This window comes from Neodothiora populina (assembly GCF_041146345.1).
Source record: "Neodothiora populina strain CPC 39397 chromosome Unknown canker_contig_17, whole genome shotgun sequence".
In the NCBI taxonomy this organism is placed as follows: Eukaryota; Fungi; Ascomycota; class Dothideomycetes; order Dothideales; family Dothioraceae; genus Neodothiora; species Neodothiora populina.
This window is the reverse complement of record NW_027191406.1, coordinates 652245-669704: the sequence shown is the minus strand read 5'-3', so window position 1 is coordinate 669704 and position 17460 is coordinate 652245. Positions and strand designations below refer to the sequence as shown.

At 53.3% G+C, this 17460-nt stretch overlaps 7 protein-coding genes across 10 annotated transcripts; 4 read left to right on the top strand and 3 right to left on the bottom strand.

Moving 5' to 3' along the window:
* Nucleotides 1-146: 146 nt before the first annotated feature.
* AAFC00_004140 (uncharacterized protein) lies at nt 147-1397 on the top strand (the record flags this gene model as incomplete). 2 transcript variants are annotated; one of them, XM_069348142.1, is made up of 1 exon in its annotated part: nt 147-1397. In XM_069348142.1, one exon carries the CDS (start codon nt 147-149, stop codon nt 1395-1397), a length of 1251 nt encoding a protein of 416 aa, XP_069202283.1. The 2 variants fall into 2 exon arrangements, with proteins under 2 accessions (XP_069202283.1, XP_069202282.1); XM_069343730.1 differs by having other exon boundaries at nt 273-1397.
* A 328-nt stretch (nt 1398-1725) lies between these two features.
* On the bottom strand, nt 1726-4059 carry AAFC00_004139 (uncharacterized protein; the record flags this gene model as incomplete). The annotated part of the gene is made up of 1 exon (XM_069343729.1): nt 1726-4059. The coding sequence occupies one exon, from the start codon at nt 4057-4059 to the stop codon at nt 1726-1728; it is 2334 nt and encodes a 777-aa protein (XP_069202281.1).
* A 760-nt stretch (nt 4060-4819) lies between these two features.
* AAFC00_004138 (uncharacterized protein) lies at nt 4820-7545 on the bottom strand (the record flags this gene model as incomplete). Its single annotated transcript, XM_069343728.1, has 4 exons — nt 4820-6497; nt 6551-6870; nt 6925-7162; nt 7214-7545. The coding sequence occupies 4 exons, from the start codon at nt 7543-7545 to the stop codon at nt 4820-4822; spliced, it is 2568 nt and encodes an 855-aa protein (XP_069202280.1).
* Nucleotides 7546-8477: 932 nt separating this feature from the next.
* On the top strand, nt 8478-9610 carry AAFC00_004137 (uncharacterized protein; the record flags this gene model as incomplete). The annotated part of the gene is made up of 3 exons (XM_069343727.1): nt 8478-8581; nt 8660-9207; nt 9261-9610. 3 exons carry the CDS (start codon nt 8478-8480, stop codon nt 9608-9610), a joined length of 1002 nt encoding a protein of 333 aa, XP_069202279.1.
* A 142-nt stretch (nt 9611-9752) lies between these two features.
* AAFC00_004136 (uncharacterized protein) lies at nt 9753-10857 on the bottom strand (the record flags this gene model as incomplete). Of its 2 annotated transcripts, none has more annotated exons than XM_069348141.1 (2): nt 9753-10429; nt 10494-10857. In XM_069348141.1, the coding sequence occupies 2 exons, from the start codon at nt 10855-10857 to the stop codon at nt 9753-9755; spliced, it is 1041 nt and encodes a 346-aa protein (XP_069202277.1). The 2 variants fall into 2 exon arrangements, with proteins under 2 accessions (XP_069202277.1, XP_069202278.1); XM_069343725.1 differs by having other exon boundaries at nt 10494-10812.
* Nucleotides 10858-11340: 483 nt separating this feature from the next.
* Nucleotides 11341-15552, top strand: AAFC00_004135 (uncharacterized protein; the record flags this gene model as incomplete). Of its 2 annotated transcripts, XM_069343723.1 has the most annotated exons (4): nt 11341-11910; nt 11962-14097; nt 14179-15257; nt 15324-15552. In XM_069343723.1, 4 exons carry the CDS (start codon nt 11341-11343, stop codon nt 15550-15552), a joined length of 4014 nt encoding a protein of 1337 aa, XP_069202275.1. The 2 variants fall into 2 exon arrangements, with proteins under 2 accessions (XP_069202275.1, XP_069202276.1); XM_069343724.1 differs by having other exon boundaries at nt 11962-15257.
* Nucleotides 15553-16028: 476 nt separating this feature from the next.
* On the top strand, nt 16029-17439 carry AAFC00_004134 (uncharacterized protein; the record flags this gene model as incomplete). The annotated part of the gene is made up of 2 exons (XM_069343722.1): nt 16029-16157; nt 16222-17439. The coding sequence occupies 2 exons, from the start codon at nt 16029-16031 to the stop codon at nt 17437-17439; spliced, it is 1347 nt and encodes a 448-aa protein (XP_069202274.1).
* Nucleotides 17440-17460: the final 21 nt, after the last annotated feature.

Here is a 17460-nt window from a genome sequence, read left to right as displayed (position 1 = left end):
GGGCGACGTCATTGTTTGTTCAGTGGTCGGCTGGCGGACTTACAGTAACCTGTCTGAGAAGGTCTAACCAAATCAGTCAATCATTCTACCATACACCATCACACCACGACAAAACTCGACTCTTCTCTTCGACTCGAGGATCCATTATGTCGTTAGCACTACGACAATTCACCAAAGCACCGAGTAGTCTCGGCTGCAGCTCTTCACTATCATCATCATCACCACTACTACGCCATGCTGCAACGCAACCCACAATCGCAAGAACAACGACGATGACAGCCAAAAGACACCTCTCAGCGTACGGCTACGAGCAGACCAAAGCGCTCGCCTTTACGCAATACGGCGAACCAAAGGACGTTCTAAAACTGCACTCACACTCAATCCCTCCCGCGTCCAAAGACCTCGTTACGCTCCGCTTCCTAGCCTCGCCCATCAACCCAGCAGACATCAACCAGATCCAAGGCGTGTACCCCTCGAGACCAACCTTCAGCACGACCCTGGGCGCGCCAGAGCCCACAGCAGTCGGCGGCAACGAGGGCGTGGCAGAAGTGCTAAGCGTCGGCGGCAACGTCAAGAACTTCTCCCGAGGCGACTGGGTCGTCATGCGGCTACCGGGCTTCGGAACCTGGCGCACACACGCGCAGACGACGGTCGAGAACCTCGTGCGCATAACCGACAAGACCGACCTGTCGCCCGTGCAGGTCGGCACCGCCAGCATAAACCCGTGCACCGCCTATCGCATGCTGCTCGACTTTGTCTCTCCAAACCCGGACAAGAACGACTGGTTCATACAAAACGGCGCCAACTCGGGCGTCGGCCGCGCCGCGATCCAGCTCGGCAAGTTATGGGGCTACAAGAGCATCAACATCATCAGAGCACGCGCCGACGAGGCGGAGACGGAGAGAACGAAAAACGAGCTATTGGCTCTGGGCGCAGACATAGTCATCACAGACGCCGAAGCGCAGTCTCGAGAGTTCCGCAGCCAAGTGGCAGAGTGGACGAACGGCGGGCGCGAGAAGGTGCGTCTGGCGCTCAACTGCGTCGGCGGCCCGCTGGTCAACAGCATGGCCAAGATCCTGGCGGACAGCTCGCGAGTCGTCACGTACGGCGCCATGTCGCGCAAGCCCGTCTCTGTGCCTGCCAGTCTGCAGATCTTCAAGGATATCGGCTTCGATGGCTTCTGGGTCAGTCGGTGGGCCGAGGCGCATCCTGAACAAAAAGCCAAAACGCTGGAACATGTTTTGCAGCTCACTCGAGAGAAGAAGTTCGTGGATGTGCCCGTCAGCGAGACGAGGTGGGATTATGAGACCAAGGGCGAGACGCTCATCGAGGCCGTTCAGGGGACTCTGGATGGGTTCAGGCATGGCAAGGGCGTCTTTGTCTTTGGGAATACTTGATCGCCTCACCTAGGCCCTCAAGAATAAGACAGGGAAAATCCTAACCGCCGATAACAGAGTACAGAAGATGTGAATGACATTTTTTCTCACCAAGAGAATCATTGTTGCGGCACCCTTTGAGTTTATTGTATCTTCTTGTTTTGTTCGTCTACTTTGCCGTCTCCTGCCCCTCCCCTCCAGAGATTGAAGACAATATCCATGTGCCGTAAAGTCATGCATGCATGCATGCATGCAGAAAAAAGAAAACATGAGAACCAAAACCAGAAGAAAAGGAAGAAGCCATTATTCGAAAAGTCTTCATTGATTTTATTTCAGTTCATTCAAACGCTCACGCAATCTCCTCGTTCACGGGCTTCTTGCGGCCACTGAGCGTGTCGACAATCTTGGACAGATCGATCCAGAACTCGTTCTTCGGCCTGCGGTCCTTCCAGTCCGTCTCCTCTTCCTCGACCTGCCTCATCGCGCTGAACTTGACCTTGGCTCCGACGATACCAATCACCGCCGCGCTCATCGGGTCGGCGGCGATCTCGTCGGGCGTCTTGCCGATGAACTGCTCAATGTGCTGCAATGACTTGACTCCGAATCTCACCGCACGCACGCGATCCATGGGCGAGGGAATGCCACCCTGCTGCACGTGTCCGGGCACTGCGAAACGCGAGTCGAACTTGCCGCCTGACTCCTCCTTGAAGATGTTGGCGATGATCTCGGTCGTGTATGTCTTGCTGGCCTTCTCGTTGCGCAGGATGATCTTTCCCGAGCGGTTCTGGCCCCTGTCCTTTGCGAATTGCTCCTTGAGCTGGGCGATGTCGTTGGCGAGCATCTTGAGGTGGATACCCTCCTCGGGCGTGTAGACGGCGACGGCTCCGATGGACAGACCGGCAATGGTAGCGACGTATCCGGAAGCACCACCCTGGGTCTCGACGACGAAGACACGTCTTCTTGAAGCAGCAGCGGATTGCTTGATGGCGTCACAGTAGTCGATAAGAGCGTTCAGGCAAGTGTCGCTGCCAATAGAGTACTCGGTACCGGGCACGTTGTTGGAGACAGTGGCGGGAAGGATGACCATGGGGATCTTGAAGGCCTCGTAGTTGGCTCTCGCCTGGCGAAGCTCACTGACGGCGTGGAAGGCTTCGAAACCACCGACAACGAAAAGGGCGTCGATGTTGTGCTTCTCGAGAGCCTTGGCTGTGTGTTCGAAACCGCACTCCGAGGGCAGGGCACGGTTGGTGCCGATCTCAGAACCACCCTTGCTGGCCCAGCTCTCGGCGTCGAGCCAAGAGATGACCTCGACGGAACTGATGGGCTTGTCATCGTGGTGGCGGACGAAACCAGGGAAGCCGTTGTGCAGAGCGATGGGAGTGTGGCCGCGGGTGAGGCAGTAGGCGGTGGCGGCGCGAGTGGCTGCGTTCATACCACCGGCAGGGGCACCGACGTGGATGATACCGATGCGACGACGCTTCTCGACAGGCAGTAGAAGTGCCGGGTCCTCGGTGTCAGTGGTGATGTTGTAGGCATTAAAGTACTCGGAGAACTCGGCGTCTCGTAGCTTCATTGCCGTCTTGAAGTCCTTCTTGCCAATCGCCTCTGCGACCAAATTGGTAAGTCTGACAGCCTCGACCAGGGGCTTGCGGACAATCTTGTTCTCGACAATGCAAATAACGGGGCTAGGAGTATCAGGAGTAGAGTCGAGGACGGCCTTGACAGCCTCGACACCCTGCAGAGTGGCGAGCATACGGTCGTAAGCGCACGCAGTTCCTCCTCTTTGAACGTGGCCGAGAGTGGTGACTCTGGTGTCGAGTCCGAGCTTGTTCGATAGAAGATCCTTGACCTTGTTGGGCGCGATGTGGTTGAGGTTGGCGTCGTGAGCGCCCTCGGCGACAATGACAATCGTCTTTCTCTTTCCGAGCGAGCGATGCTTCTTGATAATGCCACACATCTCCTCCTCCCAGTTCTCCGACGGGGGCTGTTCGGGCAGGAAGACAAAGTCGGCACCGGTGCTGACACCGGCCATGAGTGCGAGCCATCCACAGTGTCTGCCCATGACCTCGATGACGAAGGCTCTCTGGTGGGAAAAGGCGGTTGCGTCAATGTAGTCGACAGCCTGGCAGATTCTCTGCAGGGACGAGTAGCAGCCAATGGTGGCATCTGTGCTGCTCATGTCATTGTCGATACTGCCGACCAGGCCGACAATGTTGAGGTGCTGGAAGGGCTTGACTTCCTCTGCCGTGTAGACCTTTGTGGTGACCAGCTCCTCGACGAGACTGGGCCACTCTTCTCTGAATCTATCTGCTCCGGTCAAACTGCCGTCACCTCCGCACACAATAAGTGCATCGATGCCCTTGGCAATCATGTTCTTGGCCGCTTGTAGACGACCGGCACGTTCCTTGAACTCCATGCATCGTGCGGTACCGATCAGAGTGCCTCCCTCGGAGAGCCAGCCACGCACGTCTTCCCAGTACATGTGTCTGATCATGTCTCCCCCCTTGACGAGACCCTCGTAGCCCTCGTACACGGCAAAGGCATCACAGCCAGAAGCAATGGTCTGACGCACGACGGCTCTGACAGCTCCAGACATACCCTGAGCATCACCTCCAGAGGTCATGACGGCGATTCGCTTCTTGCCAGAAGGCATCGTGGGCGGTGATGTGTTGACTTGCGCCATGGCGGGGTATCTTTTTTCTCCCAGTGATTGCTATTATCTTAAAATGGATTGACGTGAACAGATGTTAAATGTGTATACGTCAACTGCAGAGCTGCAGATGTGTTGTTTCTTAGATTTGCAGAAAAGACTTTGGTGTAGAGAAAGAGGATAAATGTGTATTTGAACGTGGTTGGATGAAACAGAGAGAAAGCGAAAGCGAGAGCTCTGACTTCGGGAAAAGCACCCAGCTACGTCACGCCAAACTCCTCAACCACGAAATCCTCTCCCAATCATCTCCCCACCTCGACAATTCCACACGGCGTTTTTACGGCGGCCAAGTCGCCGTCACTTCACATCACTCACCGTAGACCGACGGCGCCGAGACCTACTGTATCGCAAGTGCTACTGCCGTGCTACTGCTGCTAGTGACCCTGCGGCTTCAAAATGCATCGCCTGATCGATTGTCGTCGTGGGGTAGTCGAGATTCCATGGTAAAAATCAATAATCCAACTTCTTCTTTCCTTTCGTAGTACTTCTGCTTGTACTTGTATAGTGTATTCGCTCTGCGATGGTAGTGCATCAATCCTCGGTCCATCTATTACAGATATTAGCTATGTATCTCTTGATTATACACAAACTAAATCATGTTGTCAGTTGTACAACAAACAACAAGAGAAGGACACGAAACGTAGAGTAGCATCACGAGCCCCGCTTGACAGTCGCGCCTCGTTCCCGTTAGGCTGAGATAATGTGCCGGAGGCAGACATGCTTTTCCCAAAGTTCAATCATCCCACCTCCTCCAACCGCCCACCTGCACCGCTTCGGGTGCTTCGGCGAATATTTCCACTTGAAGCATTTCTGCTGGTAAATCACGCGGCGTGAACATCCGCTCGACGACCAGCCACATGTATGTCTCTCTGGCCATCTGAGGCGAGAGATCGATCTCGTCGGTGCGCACGCCTGCTATACCATCGCTGTACCCTCCGTCGCCGCTGACCGTCAACACCTGACGTTCGGGTCCACGCCCGGCTTCAATACTAACACGAAGCATGCTACGCTCGCGGTGCATCGATTGAGTATTGCTGCTATGCTTGACTGATACCCGCAATTTGGAGAGTCGACTGGGCAAAATTTGGGCCGCTACCTTCAATTGCTGAGTCTCGAATGCGGGACTGTTCAATTGCATTCTGACCCTCCCTGCTCCCTCGCGTGGTAATAATTTCAGCTGGGCGGGCTGCGTGCTGTCTACACGAAGAGTGAACGGCCCGGTCTGTCCAGTCTCAAAAGTCGAACATATAATTGTGTAGTCGCCCGCGTCCAGATCATCAATGGTAGCGAGCGCACAGCCGCGTCGGTAGTCCTTGGAGTCGACTATAATATCGCGCGACCGGACGCTTTCCATGCGCTTACCATTGCCGAGCAGTAGCTTTACGTGGACATTGAGATGCTCCACTGGCGTTTCAAGCAGCAAGCTCAGAGACGCTTTGTGGCTCAGGCCTAGGCTGAATTGCGGATTTTGACGGTACTCTGGGGAATGCGCGTTACCACCGGCAGTACCGAGAGTCCAAGAGGCTGGGACAGTCTTCTCGTATGGATACCTGCTCGACGCGTGATCAATGGTGATGTTTGAATTGGAAAACGTCGACAAGGTGAAAGTATGGATGCGATGTTCGAGATCCTGTTCCACTGGCACAATCGTGTATTGTCTTCCAGCGACCGCGTTGTCAAGCTTTAAAAGTGTCTGTGGCGAGTCGACAAATGGTCCTCGTTCCAGAGCATTGTCGCTCAAAAACACCCTGGAGCCCTTGTTGTCATATACGTATATGCTGATAAAGCCGGCCGAGTGTGTGTCACGCGCTTGCTTGCTCTGAGACTCATCTGTAGCATCAGAGAAGTGACGACACAACAGTATCCATAGCAGCCCATCATTTCCTACGGTGAGGCGGAATTGTGGATGGGCAGCAAAGCTCCTGTACTTTCCCTGCACGGCAGTAGGGTCATCTGTGAGTGACAGATTCCACGAAAAGTGAATGTCCTGCCGCTTTCTGAATAATCCAGGATTCCAATTCAGGTATATCGACTCAAAGTGCTGTAAGACACTGTTGAGGTCGATCCAGAAAGTCCCCGGCGTGAGCTGATCATCTGCATTCAACAAATCACGAGAGCTGCGCACCACCTCACTGTCGTTGTTGACATCGAGCTCTTGGCCATCATGAACCTCGATCCTGGGCATGCTTCCGGTCCATGACGTACCCTCACACCACGGGTTTTTCACTAGAAGTAGCTTCTGACCGTCCACTTCGCGAAGATCCAAGACTGCGTAGTCGTGTTCTCCTGCTAAGCCCGTTTCTTTCTCAGCGCGAGCAGACATCTTGCCAGTCCCCATGGTGAGTAGAACATCTCCAAATTTGTGAGCTCTATAGACTCTCTTCCAGACAGAATTGGGAACAGTGTCATCGCTAAGGTAGGATGTGAGCTGTTGCATAGAGTCGTAAGATTAGATAATGATTACCTTTGTATGAATATTTGCTCTGGGATCCACCCAGAGAGGATCCACAGATCGGTCCCGGAATTGCTCCCCGGAAAATCGTAGCTACCTCTGACCTTCAAATATGCCTTTTCGACCAAAGCAGGCCAAAGCAGGCCAGGCGTTTGTCTATCAGCCACATGTATGACCCTAGATGTCTTCGAAACAGGTAGTCTGTCATCTATGTCGACCCTCCTGTATGCGCCGTTGAAATTGAGTCTGAGGATGTATCTGCCGTTCTCAGACAATATTGGTTGATGGTTCGTTCGATCATAAGGATAGAGAACATTGCGCAGGATCTGTGACTGTCATGAGAGTGGTGTCCTTGTCTGAGTTGCATGTTAGACTATGATACGGACCGGAGCATGTCCACGTTCTCCTCTCGCGACGCAGGCGCAAAGACTAGCCACGACAGAGCAATCGGTGGCAGCATCTTGCACCAGATCAATGCCCTTGCCCGAATACATGGTCGGACCAAGCTTTGAGTGATCCTCCTGATTAGCTAGCCACGGGGGCGGTGGCAACGCCTCGGCCGGTCGTTTCCAATCATCGAAGACTTTCATCTGCATCGATGACAGACGCAACTCCGGCTTGTCACTACCATAATGTCAGCATGAGTCGCGAAAACGCAGAAGCGATAGTACATGCAAGAACAGTTCCTCGCCATTTGCCCGCAAGAAGTCTGAATTGCTAGGCGATCCCTTCCAAGGGGGAAACTTGAATCCATTGAGCTTAGATGTTCTGAGCAGGAGAATGTCCTCGGCTTTAGTCAACACACGCGTAGAGACCGGCTCAGCGAGGTTCTTGATCGTAGCCACATCGATTTCTTCACGACCAGCACCATTCGCAGTGGGTTGAGTCTGCCCCGGCGTCCAATCTGGCGAGGACTTGATACGCTCTGCGTCATCGAGGAGCGATTTCACTTTCGCATTGATGCTTTTTCGAATAATGGGATCATCAGCGAGCTTGAGCGCTTTCATCGATAGCTCTGCTGCCGATAGAGCCAACTCGAGTGCATTGTCTTTCGAGTCCGCGTGAGGCACTTTGCTTTCTAGTCGCTGAGATGGTTAGTGGATTCCAGCGGCTATATGCACTTGTCCGCGTCGTTACCTCAGCTTCCGATCTCAGTCGGTCAAGCTCGTCGACAGAAAGAGTAGCCATATGGACAGAAAAAGCTCATCCACTAACGACTCGGCGACTTGATCATGATGGCGATTGTGATTTTCAGTAGTTATTCGCTATTTGTAATCCTGCCCAGAATCAACGGGACTATGAAGTCGCAAGTAAATGCAATCGAATAATGCACATCAAATAGCCGCATGTCAGAAACCACACTAATGACTCGAGGTATTCGACAGTTCATCTACCCCACACACAGTCCTACCTTTTAGCTGGAGCTGCCCTCGTATTGCTTTCCATTGCTTCTTGAGGCTGCGAAACCGGTGCCGCGGTTCAGCTTTCGTCACCTTAACCCCGAGACCTCGGTTGACAGGGCGCATATGCTACGCCTTATCGGTAAAGAGTTGTGCTGCCCGCCCATTAAGGTGTACTGAGCTGCAGCAGATGAGCCCGGCGGGCGTATCGTTGCACACCTCACCTTGTCTACCTCCTTACCTTAGCTACCTCTTTTGTGCTTCTCGGAAGCAGATCTAACACCTAGACGTCTCGTCGAAAGTCCACGATATATATCTGAACAGCTCACGTATACAGAGACGCAAAGTAGATACAATCGACAAGGAAACTCCACGCAGCAGTGTCAAAAGGATAAGACCACCATCTGGTCTAGCGGGCTCCCCCAGGAAATCTGCACCATTCGTCTCTATTGAACGCCTTTCTTTTGCGCATCACGCATAATTGGAAGCTCCCTCGTGTGTCAAAGCACATATTCTGTGAACCGACGACGAACGAGAGGATGGGTGCTCATTCCAAGGAGGCGGCGATCCCAGCTTGGGGACTCGCTGTGGCTGGAGCGACGGGTGCGGTCATGGCCAACACGCTCGTGTATCCCCTTGACATGTGAGTCTCTTTTTCGAAGGCCACGAGTCACGATACTACTTGTTTGACAGGTCCGGTCTGACACGAAAACTAAAACAGAGTCAAGACACGGCTTCAAGTGCAAGTCAAGAGAAAGCCCGACGAAGTCGCCACGACGACTGGCGATCGGCACTACGAGGGCACCGGACACGCCATCAAATCCATCATCCAAGACGAGGGCATCGCGGGTCTATATTCTGGCATGCTGGGTTCGTTGATCGGTGTGGCGAGTACTAACTTTGCGTACTTCTACTGGTACTCTGTCGTTCGCACGGTCTACATGTCGCGAGCATCGGCGCCGAAACCACCAAATACTGCCATTGAGCTGTCGCTTGGTGCTGTCGCTGGCGCGCTGGCGCAGTTGTTCACCATCCCCATCGCTGTTGTGACGACCAGACAGCAGACGCAGCCGAAGGGCGACAAGAGAGGCTTGTTCGAGACGGCAAAGGAGGTGATTGACAGTGAGGATGGATGGACTGGTTTGTGGAGAGGTATGAAGGCTAGTCTAGTGCTAGTAGTAAATCCCGCCATCACCTATGGCGCATACCAGCGACTCAAGGACGCGCTTTACCCTGGCAAAGCGAGCTTGAGGCCGCATGAGGCATTCAGTGAGTGGTTTTCCGTTTCGAGTATCTGGAAAGCGTACTAATCTGCCGAACAGTCCTCGGGGCGTTATCCAAGGCGTTGGCTACCATTGTCACACAACCCCTCATCGTCGCCAAAGTAGGCCTGCAATCTAGACCCCCGCCCGCCAGGATGGGCAAGCCTTTCAAGACTTTCAGTGAAGTCATGAGATACATCATAGACAACGAGGGCCTGCTTGGCCTGTTCAAGGGCATTGGCCCTCAGATCCTCAAGGGTTTGCTCGTACAAGGCATTTTGATGATGACTAAGGAGCGCATGGAGCTGCTTTTTATCCTGTTGTTCCGATATGTGCGCAAGATCCGCGCGGAGAAGCTGCAAAAGCTTGCCGACAAGGCGAAGCAGGTAGCACCGGTCCTGCTGAAGTAGTGGACGGTGACCATTGCGACATGTACAAAGGCAGACCGGGCTTGCTTGAGAAGTGTTTCGAGCAACACGACGTACATAAGTGTAGGGAGGGAGATTGCGCCAGGCCTACCTGTATATGGTGTATATCATAATGATTTGCGCATCATGAGGTCCACTTGGTCTCATCATCCAGGAAGTCTTGCAGTCTCAGCAAGCGCATGCGAGCCGAAACCGTGAGGTGGCTGTCGGCGACGACGACGCAATCGTTCTCCGCGAATCTTGTGCCCTGGATAAGTTTTGTCAAGAACTCATCGCCCAGCAACACCGGTAGATCGAACAGTGGAGTTGTGTCAGAGGCGTCTGCGTTCGAGGATGAGGATGCGGATGCCGCAAGACGCAGTGTACAAGCATGCTCGCCGGACGCAAGCTTGGCTGCATCGACGGGCATGACCAAGTTAGCATTGGCCATATCAAAGGCCCATCTCAGCTTTGCGACGACATCGCTCCTCAAATGTTGCAACACAATGTCCTCAATGTCCTCCGGCCACCTCCATTCCCCTTTGGCCTTGACGTTGAATCTCTCGTGCATTTCTCGACTGATCAGCCGTTGCCATGTCTTCTTTCTGCTCATGCGACGCAATATTGCCCTCGAACCAAGCAGGTGAGTTTTGCAAGCCGGTTTCTTCTCCTTACCTAGCAAGGTGATAGTAGGCGCTAGTTTGGTAATCTTGCCAGCTTCTTCACGAGTTTCAAATGCTGTGGCAAAAGGAAGTAGGAAATGCTGAGGCAACCTGGTTTGAGAGTAACTACAGTGACGCACGGCTGTAGAAAGTGCTTGGGCTAGACGACGAAAGGCAGTCAGCTGGTTTGCGCACTCACAATGAGCGACAGGGGAAGACCATACCATATGGGTTCCGGGCGAGGCGTCTCTGAAACTCGGTCTGATCAGAGGGATCCTGCCGAGGTTTTGCGTACTTGTAGGCTGCTGATAGTTTCTGCTCGGTCACTCGCGGATCCAGATACGGTGAAGTTGGCAAAGCACGAGACGGCCGATCGATATCCACATTGTGCTCCTGCTCGTCAAGTGGAGGGCCGGCTGAGGGAGCAGATGGTGGAAGTTTGCGCACATTATAGTAGCTGCGACATGTGTGTTTTGGAAGGCTGTGTAGCCATTGACTGCTGACTACATTTGCACAGAGGAGAGCACGTCTCTTGTGAGGCATCGATGGCTGTCTGAACAGATGCGAACCCAGATGGCACACTGACATGAGCGAGCAGATTACTTTGCAAGTCTCAAGCCATTGCTGTTCCCAAAGATGCGCGCAAACAGGTTGATCAACAACCTCAGCGACGACTTGCGACCGCACTCACTTGCTAAGATGTGAATAATTATCTGTAGCAAGATACAGCAAGGTCGACAGCAATATGAAATAAGTAAACCTTCCACATGGGCGAATCAGAAAGCCAAAATCAGGGCGTCAGCGCCTGAGGCTTCAGGTCCGAAAGCTTGGCAGGAACCCAAGGGCCGAGCTTCCTTCTCGATGCGGAATAGTTTGTTGATTTGCGTCAACAACAAAGCAACAACTCTTAAGCATTTGATGCAAAGCACAAACATTTGTATCTGTAACTCTACCTTGAATCCTCCAAGGTGGATATCCCTCGACCATTGTTTTTGTATAGCACTCGTTATCTCGAGTCGCCCACGCGTCCGGATGCAGTAGCGGCATACTAACATATAATCCCCCTTCATCATGGCCTACAACTATCCAGACACGCCGCGTACCGACGCAGATGCTACGCGTTTCACCGCTGGCGATATGTCTTTCTCCATGGTGCAACCGTTCCCTTCGCCATCCAAGGATCCAGCAAATGATCTGGTGCGCCAGATGAGATCTCGAGGTGGTGGGAACTCGATGAAAACGCCACGCGCAAGGAACCTGGTCGATCGACGAAACGCTCCGGCGAGGAACGAATTCACTCCACTACTCAAGAGCGCGGCACAGAATCGCTACCGCAACTATGGCCGGGCCGAAGACAAGGAGAACGACGAAGATTTGTTGCGTAGTGTGCTCAGCGGACGCGCTCCAGCAACACCGGCATACCTCAAGCCCGGCTACAAAGAATCCCACACACCAGGACTGCCAACCAACAGTATGATCGAGGATGACTACACAGGGAGCTCACAAGGCGAAGCCACGCCTGTGCCCCCGAATGTGGCAAGCAGCAGTATCATGTCCACGCCTATTCCGGTACTACCACAAAGAGGACAAGGCGGTGTTCTTGACCAAGGAAACATCCTTACCTTGCGCGAACAGGAAGCGGTCAGTCCAACTCTAGCGAGGTATCGTTGATGAAGCTGACTCTCGTACTAGAAACTGGATGCGCTAGGGAAGGAAAACTTCAACCTGAAGCTGAAGATTCATTTCCTCGAGGAGAACCTTAAGAAGAACGGCAATGAATATCAACAAGAGACCCTCAAGCAGAATGCCGAGCTCAAGGTTGATGTCACCAGCATGAAAGCAGAGATGAAGAAACAACGAAAGGCCCTCGACCGCGCCGAACAAGACCTAGATGCCCACAGAACTCAGTTACGCGATTATGCCCATGAAGTCCAGAAGAACAACACGGATGGCATCATGAAGGAAGAGCTGGCACGCCTGCGCTCGCTTGCTGAAGAGAGCCAGAGGCTTGCCGACGAACGAGAACAGGAGGTCGATGGCTTGCAGAGACGACTTCAACTCGCAGAAACGGGCTCCGATGGAAAAGCTCAGGATCTCAAAGACGACGTGGCAGACTTGGAAGCCGAGCTTCGGGCCAAGGAAGCCGAAATCGACCAAAAGGACGAAGAACTAGATGCACTGCAAGCAAAACTCCGGGCGGCATCGGGCGACTCAGAAGAGCTCGAAACACTGAGAGAGGATGTCGCGAGCCTGGAAGCAGAGCTGGACGCCAAGGACCAGGAACTTGCAACGCGCGACGAGGAACTCCGACAAGTCAGGAAACAGGCTGAATCAGCCCAGGACCGAGATCGTTCGAGCAAGAAGCTACGTGGTAGCTTGGTTGAATTGGAAAACCAGATACGCGAAAAAGACCAGATCATCGACGAGAAACATGAGGAATTGAGGTCCTTGGAGAGAAAGCTACAAGATGTCGAGTCTGTTCATTCGGCAGCGCTGCGCGAAAAGGACAGCGACTTGAGGGAGAACGACCGCCTTCTCGAGCAAAAGGAGGGAGAACTGCGCTCCCTGCAGGAACGCTTACAGACCGCACGAGGCAGCTGGGACGTAGAGGCCCAGCAAACAGATGTCAGGCTGCAGGAGAAGGACCGTCTGATTCAGGAAGGTGAATCGCGTCTCCGGGAACTCACACGTGTAGTGGAGGATCGTGAAGGCGAGATCTCGGATCTCAAATCTAAGCTGCGAGCCAGTGCTGGTGGACTTGATGATGCCACAGCTCGACACAATCATGTACTTGAACAGCAAGCAAGCCAAATCAGGCAACTCCAGGAAACGCTCAGAGCATCATCTGCTGAAGCTGATGCAGAGCTTGATGAAAAGGATGACTTGCTTGAAGCAAAGGATAGGGAGATCAAGAACCTGGAATCAAGATTGCGCGGGGTTAAAGGTCATGATCAAGACGAGCTGCGTCAAAAGATTGCACGTATCGAGCAACTAGAGAAAGACGTAAAGTCAAAGGATCGTGAAGCACAACAACTGGCCGAGGAGTTGCGCACGATCCAGGCTCGCCTGGCTGCAACAGAGTCCCCTTCCAAGAAGGAAAAGACCCTGACACAACAGGCCGACAAGATCCGCAATCTCGAACGCACCATCAAGTCTTTGGCGGAAGAAAAGGATGCCGAACTCGACGAGCTCGAAGCACAGCTACAAAACGTCGAACAGGAGGCAGAGTCGCACAGGAAGAAGGTGCAGCAGCTCCAGGAACGACTCCAATCGACGGAGAAGGACCAATCTTTCGCTGGTCATCTCAATGATGACGTGCAGGCGAAGCAAAAGCTTGTGGAGGCAAAAGAGGACGAGATACTAGAGCTTCACAACCAGCTACGAAAGGCCAACCAAGACAAGGAATCCGAGGTCAGAGCCCTCGACCGCCAATTGCAGCAAGCGAGAGCCGAAGCCAAAATTCAGGTGGTAAAAGAGAAGGAAGACGAGATCTTTGACTTGCAAGGCCAGCTACGCAAGGCTAAGCAAGAGAAGGAGTCAGAAATCCGAGCTCTCGATCGTCAAATACAGCAAGCTAGAGCAGATGCAAGGGACCAGCTCGAACAAGTTCAAAAGGCTGCAGCGCAGTCCAAGGCTGACATGGCTAGCCAGCACAAAGAAGCACTAGAGGCGCTCGAGGATGAGATTCTCGTGCTTGAGTCTAGTCTCGAAGAAGCCGAAGCCGAGAAGTCCTCACTACAAGAGCAGGTGCGAAGCCTGGAGACCGCACTCAAATCTGCGCGGCAGAACGGAACTCCTGTTCGCGAGCGTGACGAGCTTCGTCGCAAGGTCAAGAGTCTCGAGTCTGAATTGGATAACGCGCAACGGAACGGTACCCCCGTTCGCGAGCGCAACGAACTACGACTGAAGCTGAAGAACGCCGACATGGAGCGCGAGAACATGAGAAGGCAAATACACGATCTCGAGACGGAGCTCGACGAAGCCTGGAAAGCAAAGGCCAACGGAACTCCTGTTCGTGAACGCAACGAGCTCAGAGTCAAGCTTCGCGAGGCACAGAATGAGATAACGAAGCTGGAGAATCGGATCGAATCCTTGGACTTCGAACTTGAGTCCGCGCAACAAGACAAGACAATGGCTGGAGAGCGCAAAGACCTCCACGAGATGCTCAAACAGTCGAAGATCGAGGCCGAAGACCTCCAACTACAGATAGCAGAACGTGACGAGCGGATCGCGAGCCTGGTCAAGAAGGAAGGCGAGGTTCGGGCTCAGCTCAGCGAATCTCACAGAGATCTTCGGGCCCTTCAAGAGGAGATGGAGCAGCGAGACGCGCAGGTTGTCAGCTTCACGACCAAGGAAAGAGAGCTTCAGCAACAAGTGTGGAATCTCAGACAGGCCAAAGTTCAATTGTACGACATGGAACTAGCGCTTGGAGAGCGCAAGGGCAGCAGCTCAGGACACGCTCGTCGGGAAGCTGAACTCCGGATCCAGCTGCGAGATGCTAACATCGAGTTGGAAGACTTGCAGCTCCAGATCGCCGAAAGGGACGAGCGGATCGAGAAGATACAGAAGAGGGAGAGAGAGCTCAAGGAGAAGCTCAAGAATGTTCAAAGCAGTTCAGACGACACGGTCAACATGGAACGTGATGAGCTCCAAGCACAATTGCAGGAGCTTCAGGTCGAGTACGACGGATTGCGGAAGCAACTCGCAGAGCGCGAGAGCAAGCTGCAAACGTCCGTGACTCGCGAGAACGAAGCACGAAACAAGCTCAAGAACCTACGCGCCGAGGTGGAGAGCAATCGTTCTTCTGTCCAAACAGAAATCAGGAGCATCATCGAAGCGAAAGAGAAGACACACGCCAGCGAGCTCAGAGGTCTGGCGAAACAGATCCAGTACCTTCGTGCGCAGTGCAGCCGCGAGGAGGGTTTCCGCAAGGGACTTTCCTTTTCAAAACACTTCATGCTTCTGCAGATCCAGATGTACGACGCTTGGTAAGTCATGAATAGGTCTTCTTTTCGATATTGTTCTGCGATAGAGTAAGCTAACAGACAGAACAGCAACAAGGCAGATCTCAAGATTCTCGAGGAGATTGGCATCACGCCCGATCACACGACGTTCATCGAGACTCGTCCAACTCTGAAGTCAGTAGGATTGATGGTCATTGCGACGGTGCGCATGAAGAAGTTGCAGGAGTCATGGGCTGCCAACAAGAAGTTGCATGAAACACTCATGAAGAAGCTGGAGGGCGTCAGGAAATCGCGAGGCAAGGGATCTCTGAAGTATTGAGATGGATAACGGTGCTTACTTTTGTTATCCGTCACGATCACTTTGTACTTGGTCAAATGGGCCCGCGCGCTACAGTTTATAAGGTTAGCATGGACATGGTGTCATTGGTAAGGGGGGTGTTTGGGTTTCGTAAGGTATTCTTTCTCTATTCTACAAGACACAATTCCGAGGCACGGCTTGAGGACATTTTCAACTACGAGCAAAGCCCCACTACATATTTTGACCAGTGCCAGTAACGCCAACGGGTAGTAGGTTAGATTCTCAGTGACCTTGTCGGTTGATTACCTTACTGTGTATAACTGTCCTCGAAACAAATGAAGTCGTCTGGTATAGCCCGAAGAGGAGACCAATGGCCCGTGCAGAAAAAAGATGCGGGGTGGCAGAAAGATGACGATCAGCCCAATTATTTTTCTGATAAAGGGAAATCTGTATCACTGCATAACAACCAGACAATAGAAACAGAAGTGCTTTATACAATGGCTTCCTACGACAGCGACTCCTCTGGCGCAGATGACGACGAGAGTTTCACCGAGACGAATGTCCTGCTCGGATACGCCTCGAAAGAACCCACCGATGATCCAAGCAACCAATTGGGTGGACTACCGGTATGACTCTCAGTCTTATGAGCTCCTTGACATTGAAAAAAGTACTGATGCCTCTCTCATATAGACGTGGCTAGATAGTGACAGTCCACCGCCCGGTGGTCTCGCAAAATGCAAAGTATGCAACAACCTGCTCACTCTGCTCCTGCAGCTGAACGGAGACCTTCCTGAACGCTTCCCGGGCCACGAACGACGACTGTATCTGTTTGGATGCAGAAGGAAGACATGCAGAAGGAAGGAGGGTAGTATCAGAGGGTTCCGCGCCATTCGAGCCAGTCACATACCGGAGCCGAAACAGAAGTCTGCTCCGACGCAAGAATCTGCGCCAGAGCCATCACCGGCGCCACAGCAGCAGCAACCGAAGATCGGAGAGTCGCTGTTCGGTGTAAAACCCTCGAATTCGCAATCTGGATCTGCGAATCCATTCTCTCTAGGATCTGCGTCGTCTTCACCGGCGGCCAATCCCTTCGCCTCAAACTCAAGCCCGTTGAACCCCTTCGCGGGCACATCCTCGCTCGCAGCCAAGCCGCCTCAACAACCAGCAGCGACGAATCCCCCTAGCTTATCCGAAACCTTTGCCTCAAAGGCCCGCATCTCCTCTCCCGCGCCATCGGAACAGCAAGAACCAAAACAACCCTTAGGCCCAGCAGAACCCTGGCCAGCCGCCGATGCCTTCCCGCCCTCATACCCATCATACTACCTGGACGCAGACTACGAAACCCTCGACAAGCCCGACGACGCGGTCCCAGCCAACGCGCGCGTGACGGACATGGAAATCGACAACATGGAAGACTCGACGACGACATCTTCCTCCACAAACGACGACAACAAATCCGCCTTCGAGTCCGCAATGGACAAGACCTTCCAGAAATTCGCCGACCGACTGGCCCAGAACCCAGAGCAAGTGCTGCGCTACGAATTCGCCGGCTCGCCGTTGCTGTATAGCAAGACGGACGCCGCGGGCAGGAAACTCGCATCTTCTTCATCTTCTTCTTCTTCTTCTTCTTCTTCTTCTTCTTCTGCGTCTACTGGTGTCAAGACAAGCAGCGGTATGCCGCGCTGCACCAACTGCGGCGCCGAGCGCGTCTTCGAACTCCAGCTCACGCCGCACGCCATCGTCGAGCTCGAAGCCGAGGAGTTGGGCCTCGAGGGCATGGAGTGGGGTACTGTCATCTTGGGTGTCTGCGCCAAGGACTGTGTTGCTAGAGGTGCGGCGCCGAGACAGGTTGGGTATGTTGAGGAGTATGCTGCTGTGCAGTGGGAGGAGCAGGTGTCGAGGAAGTGATTGGTCAGAGAGTTGTACGAG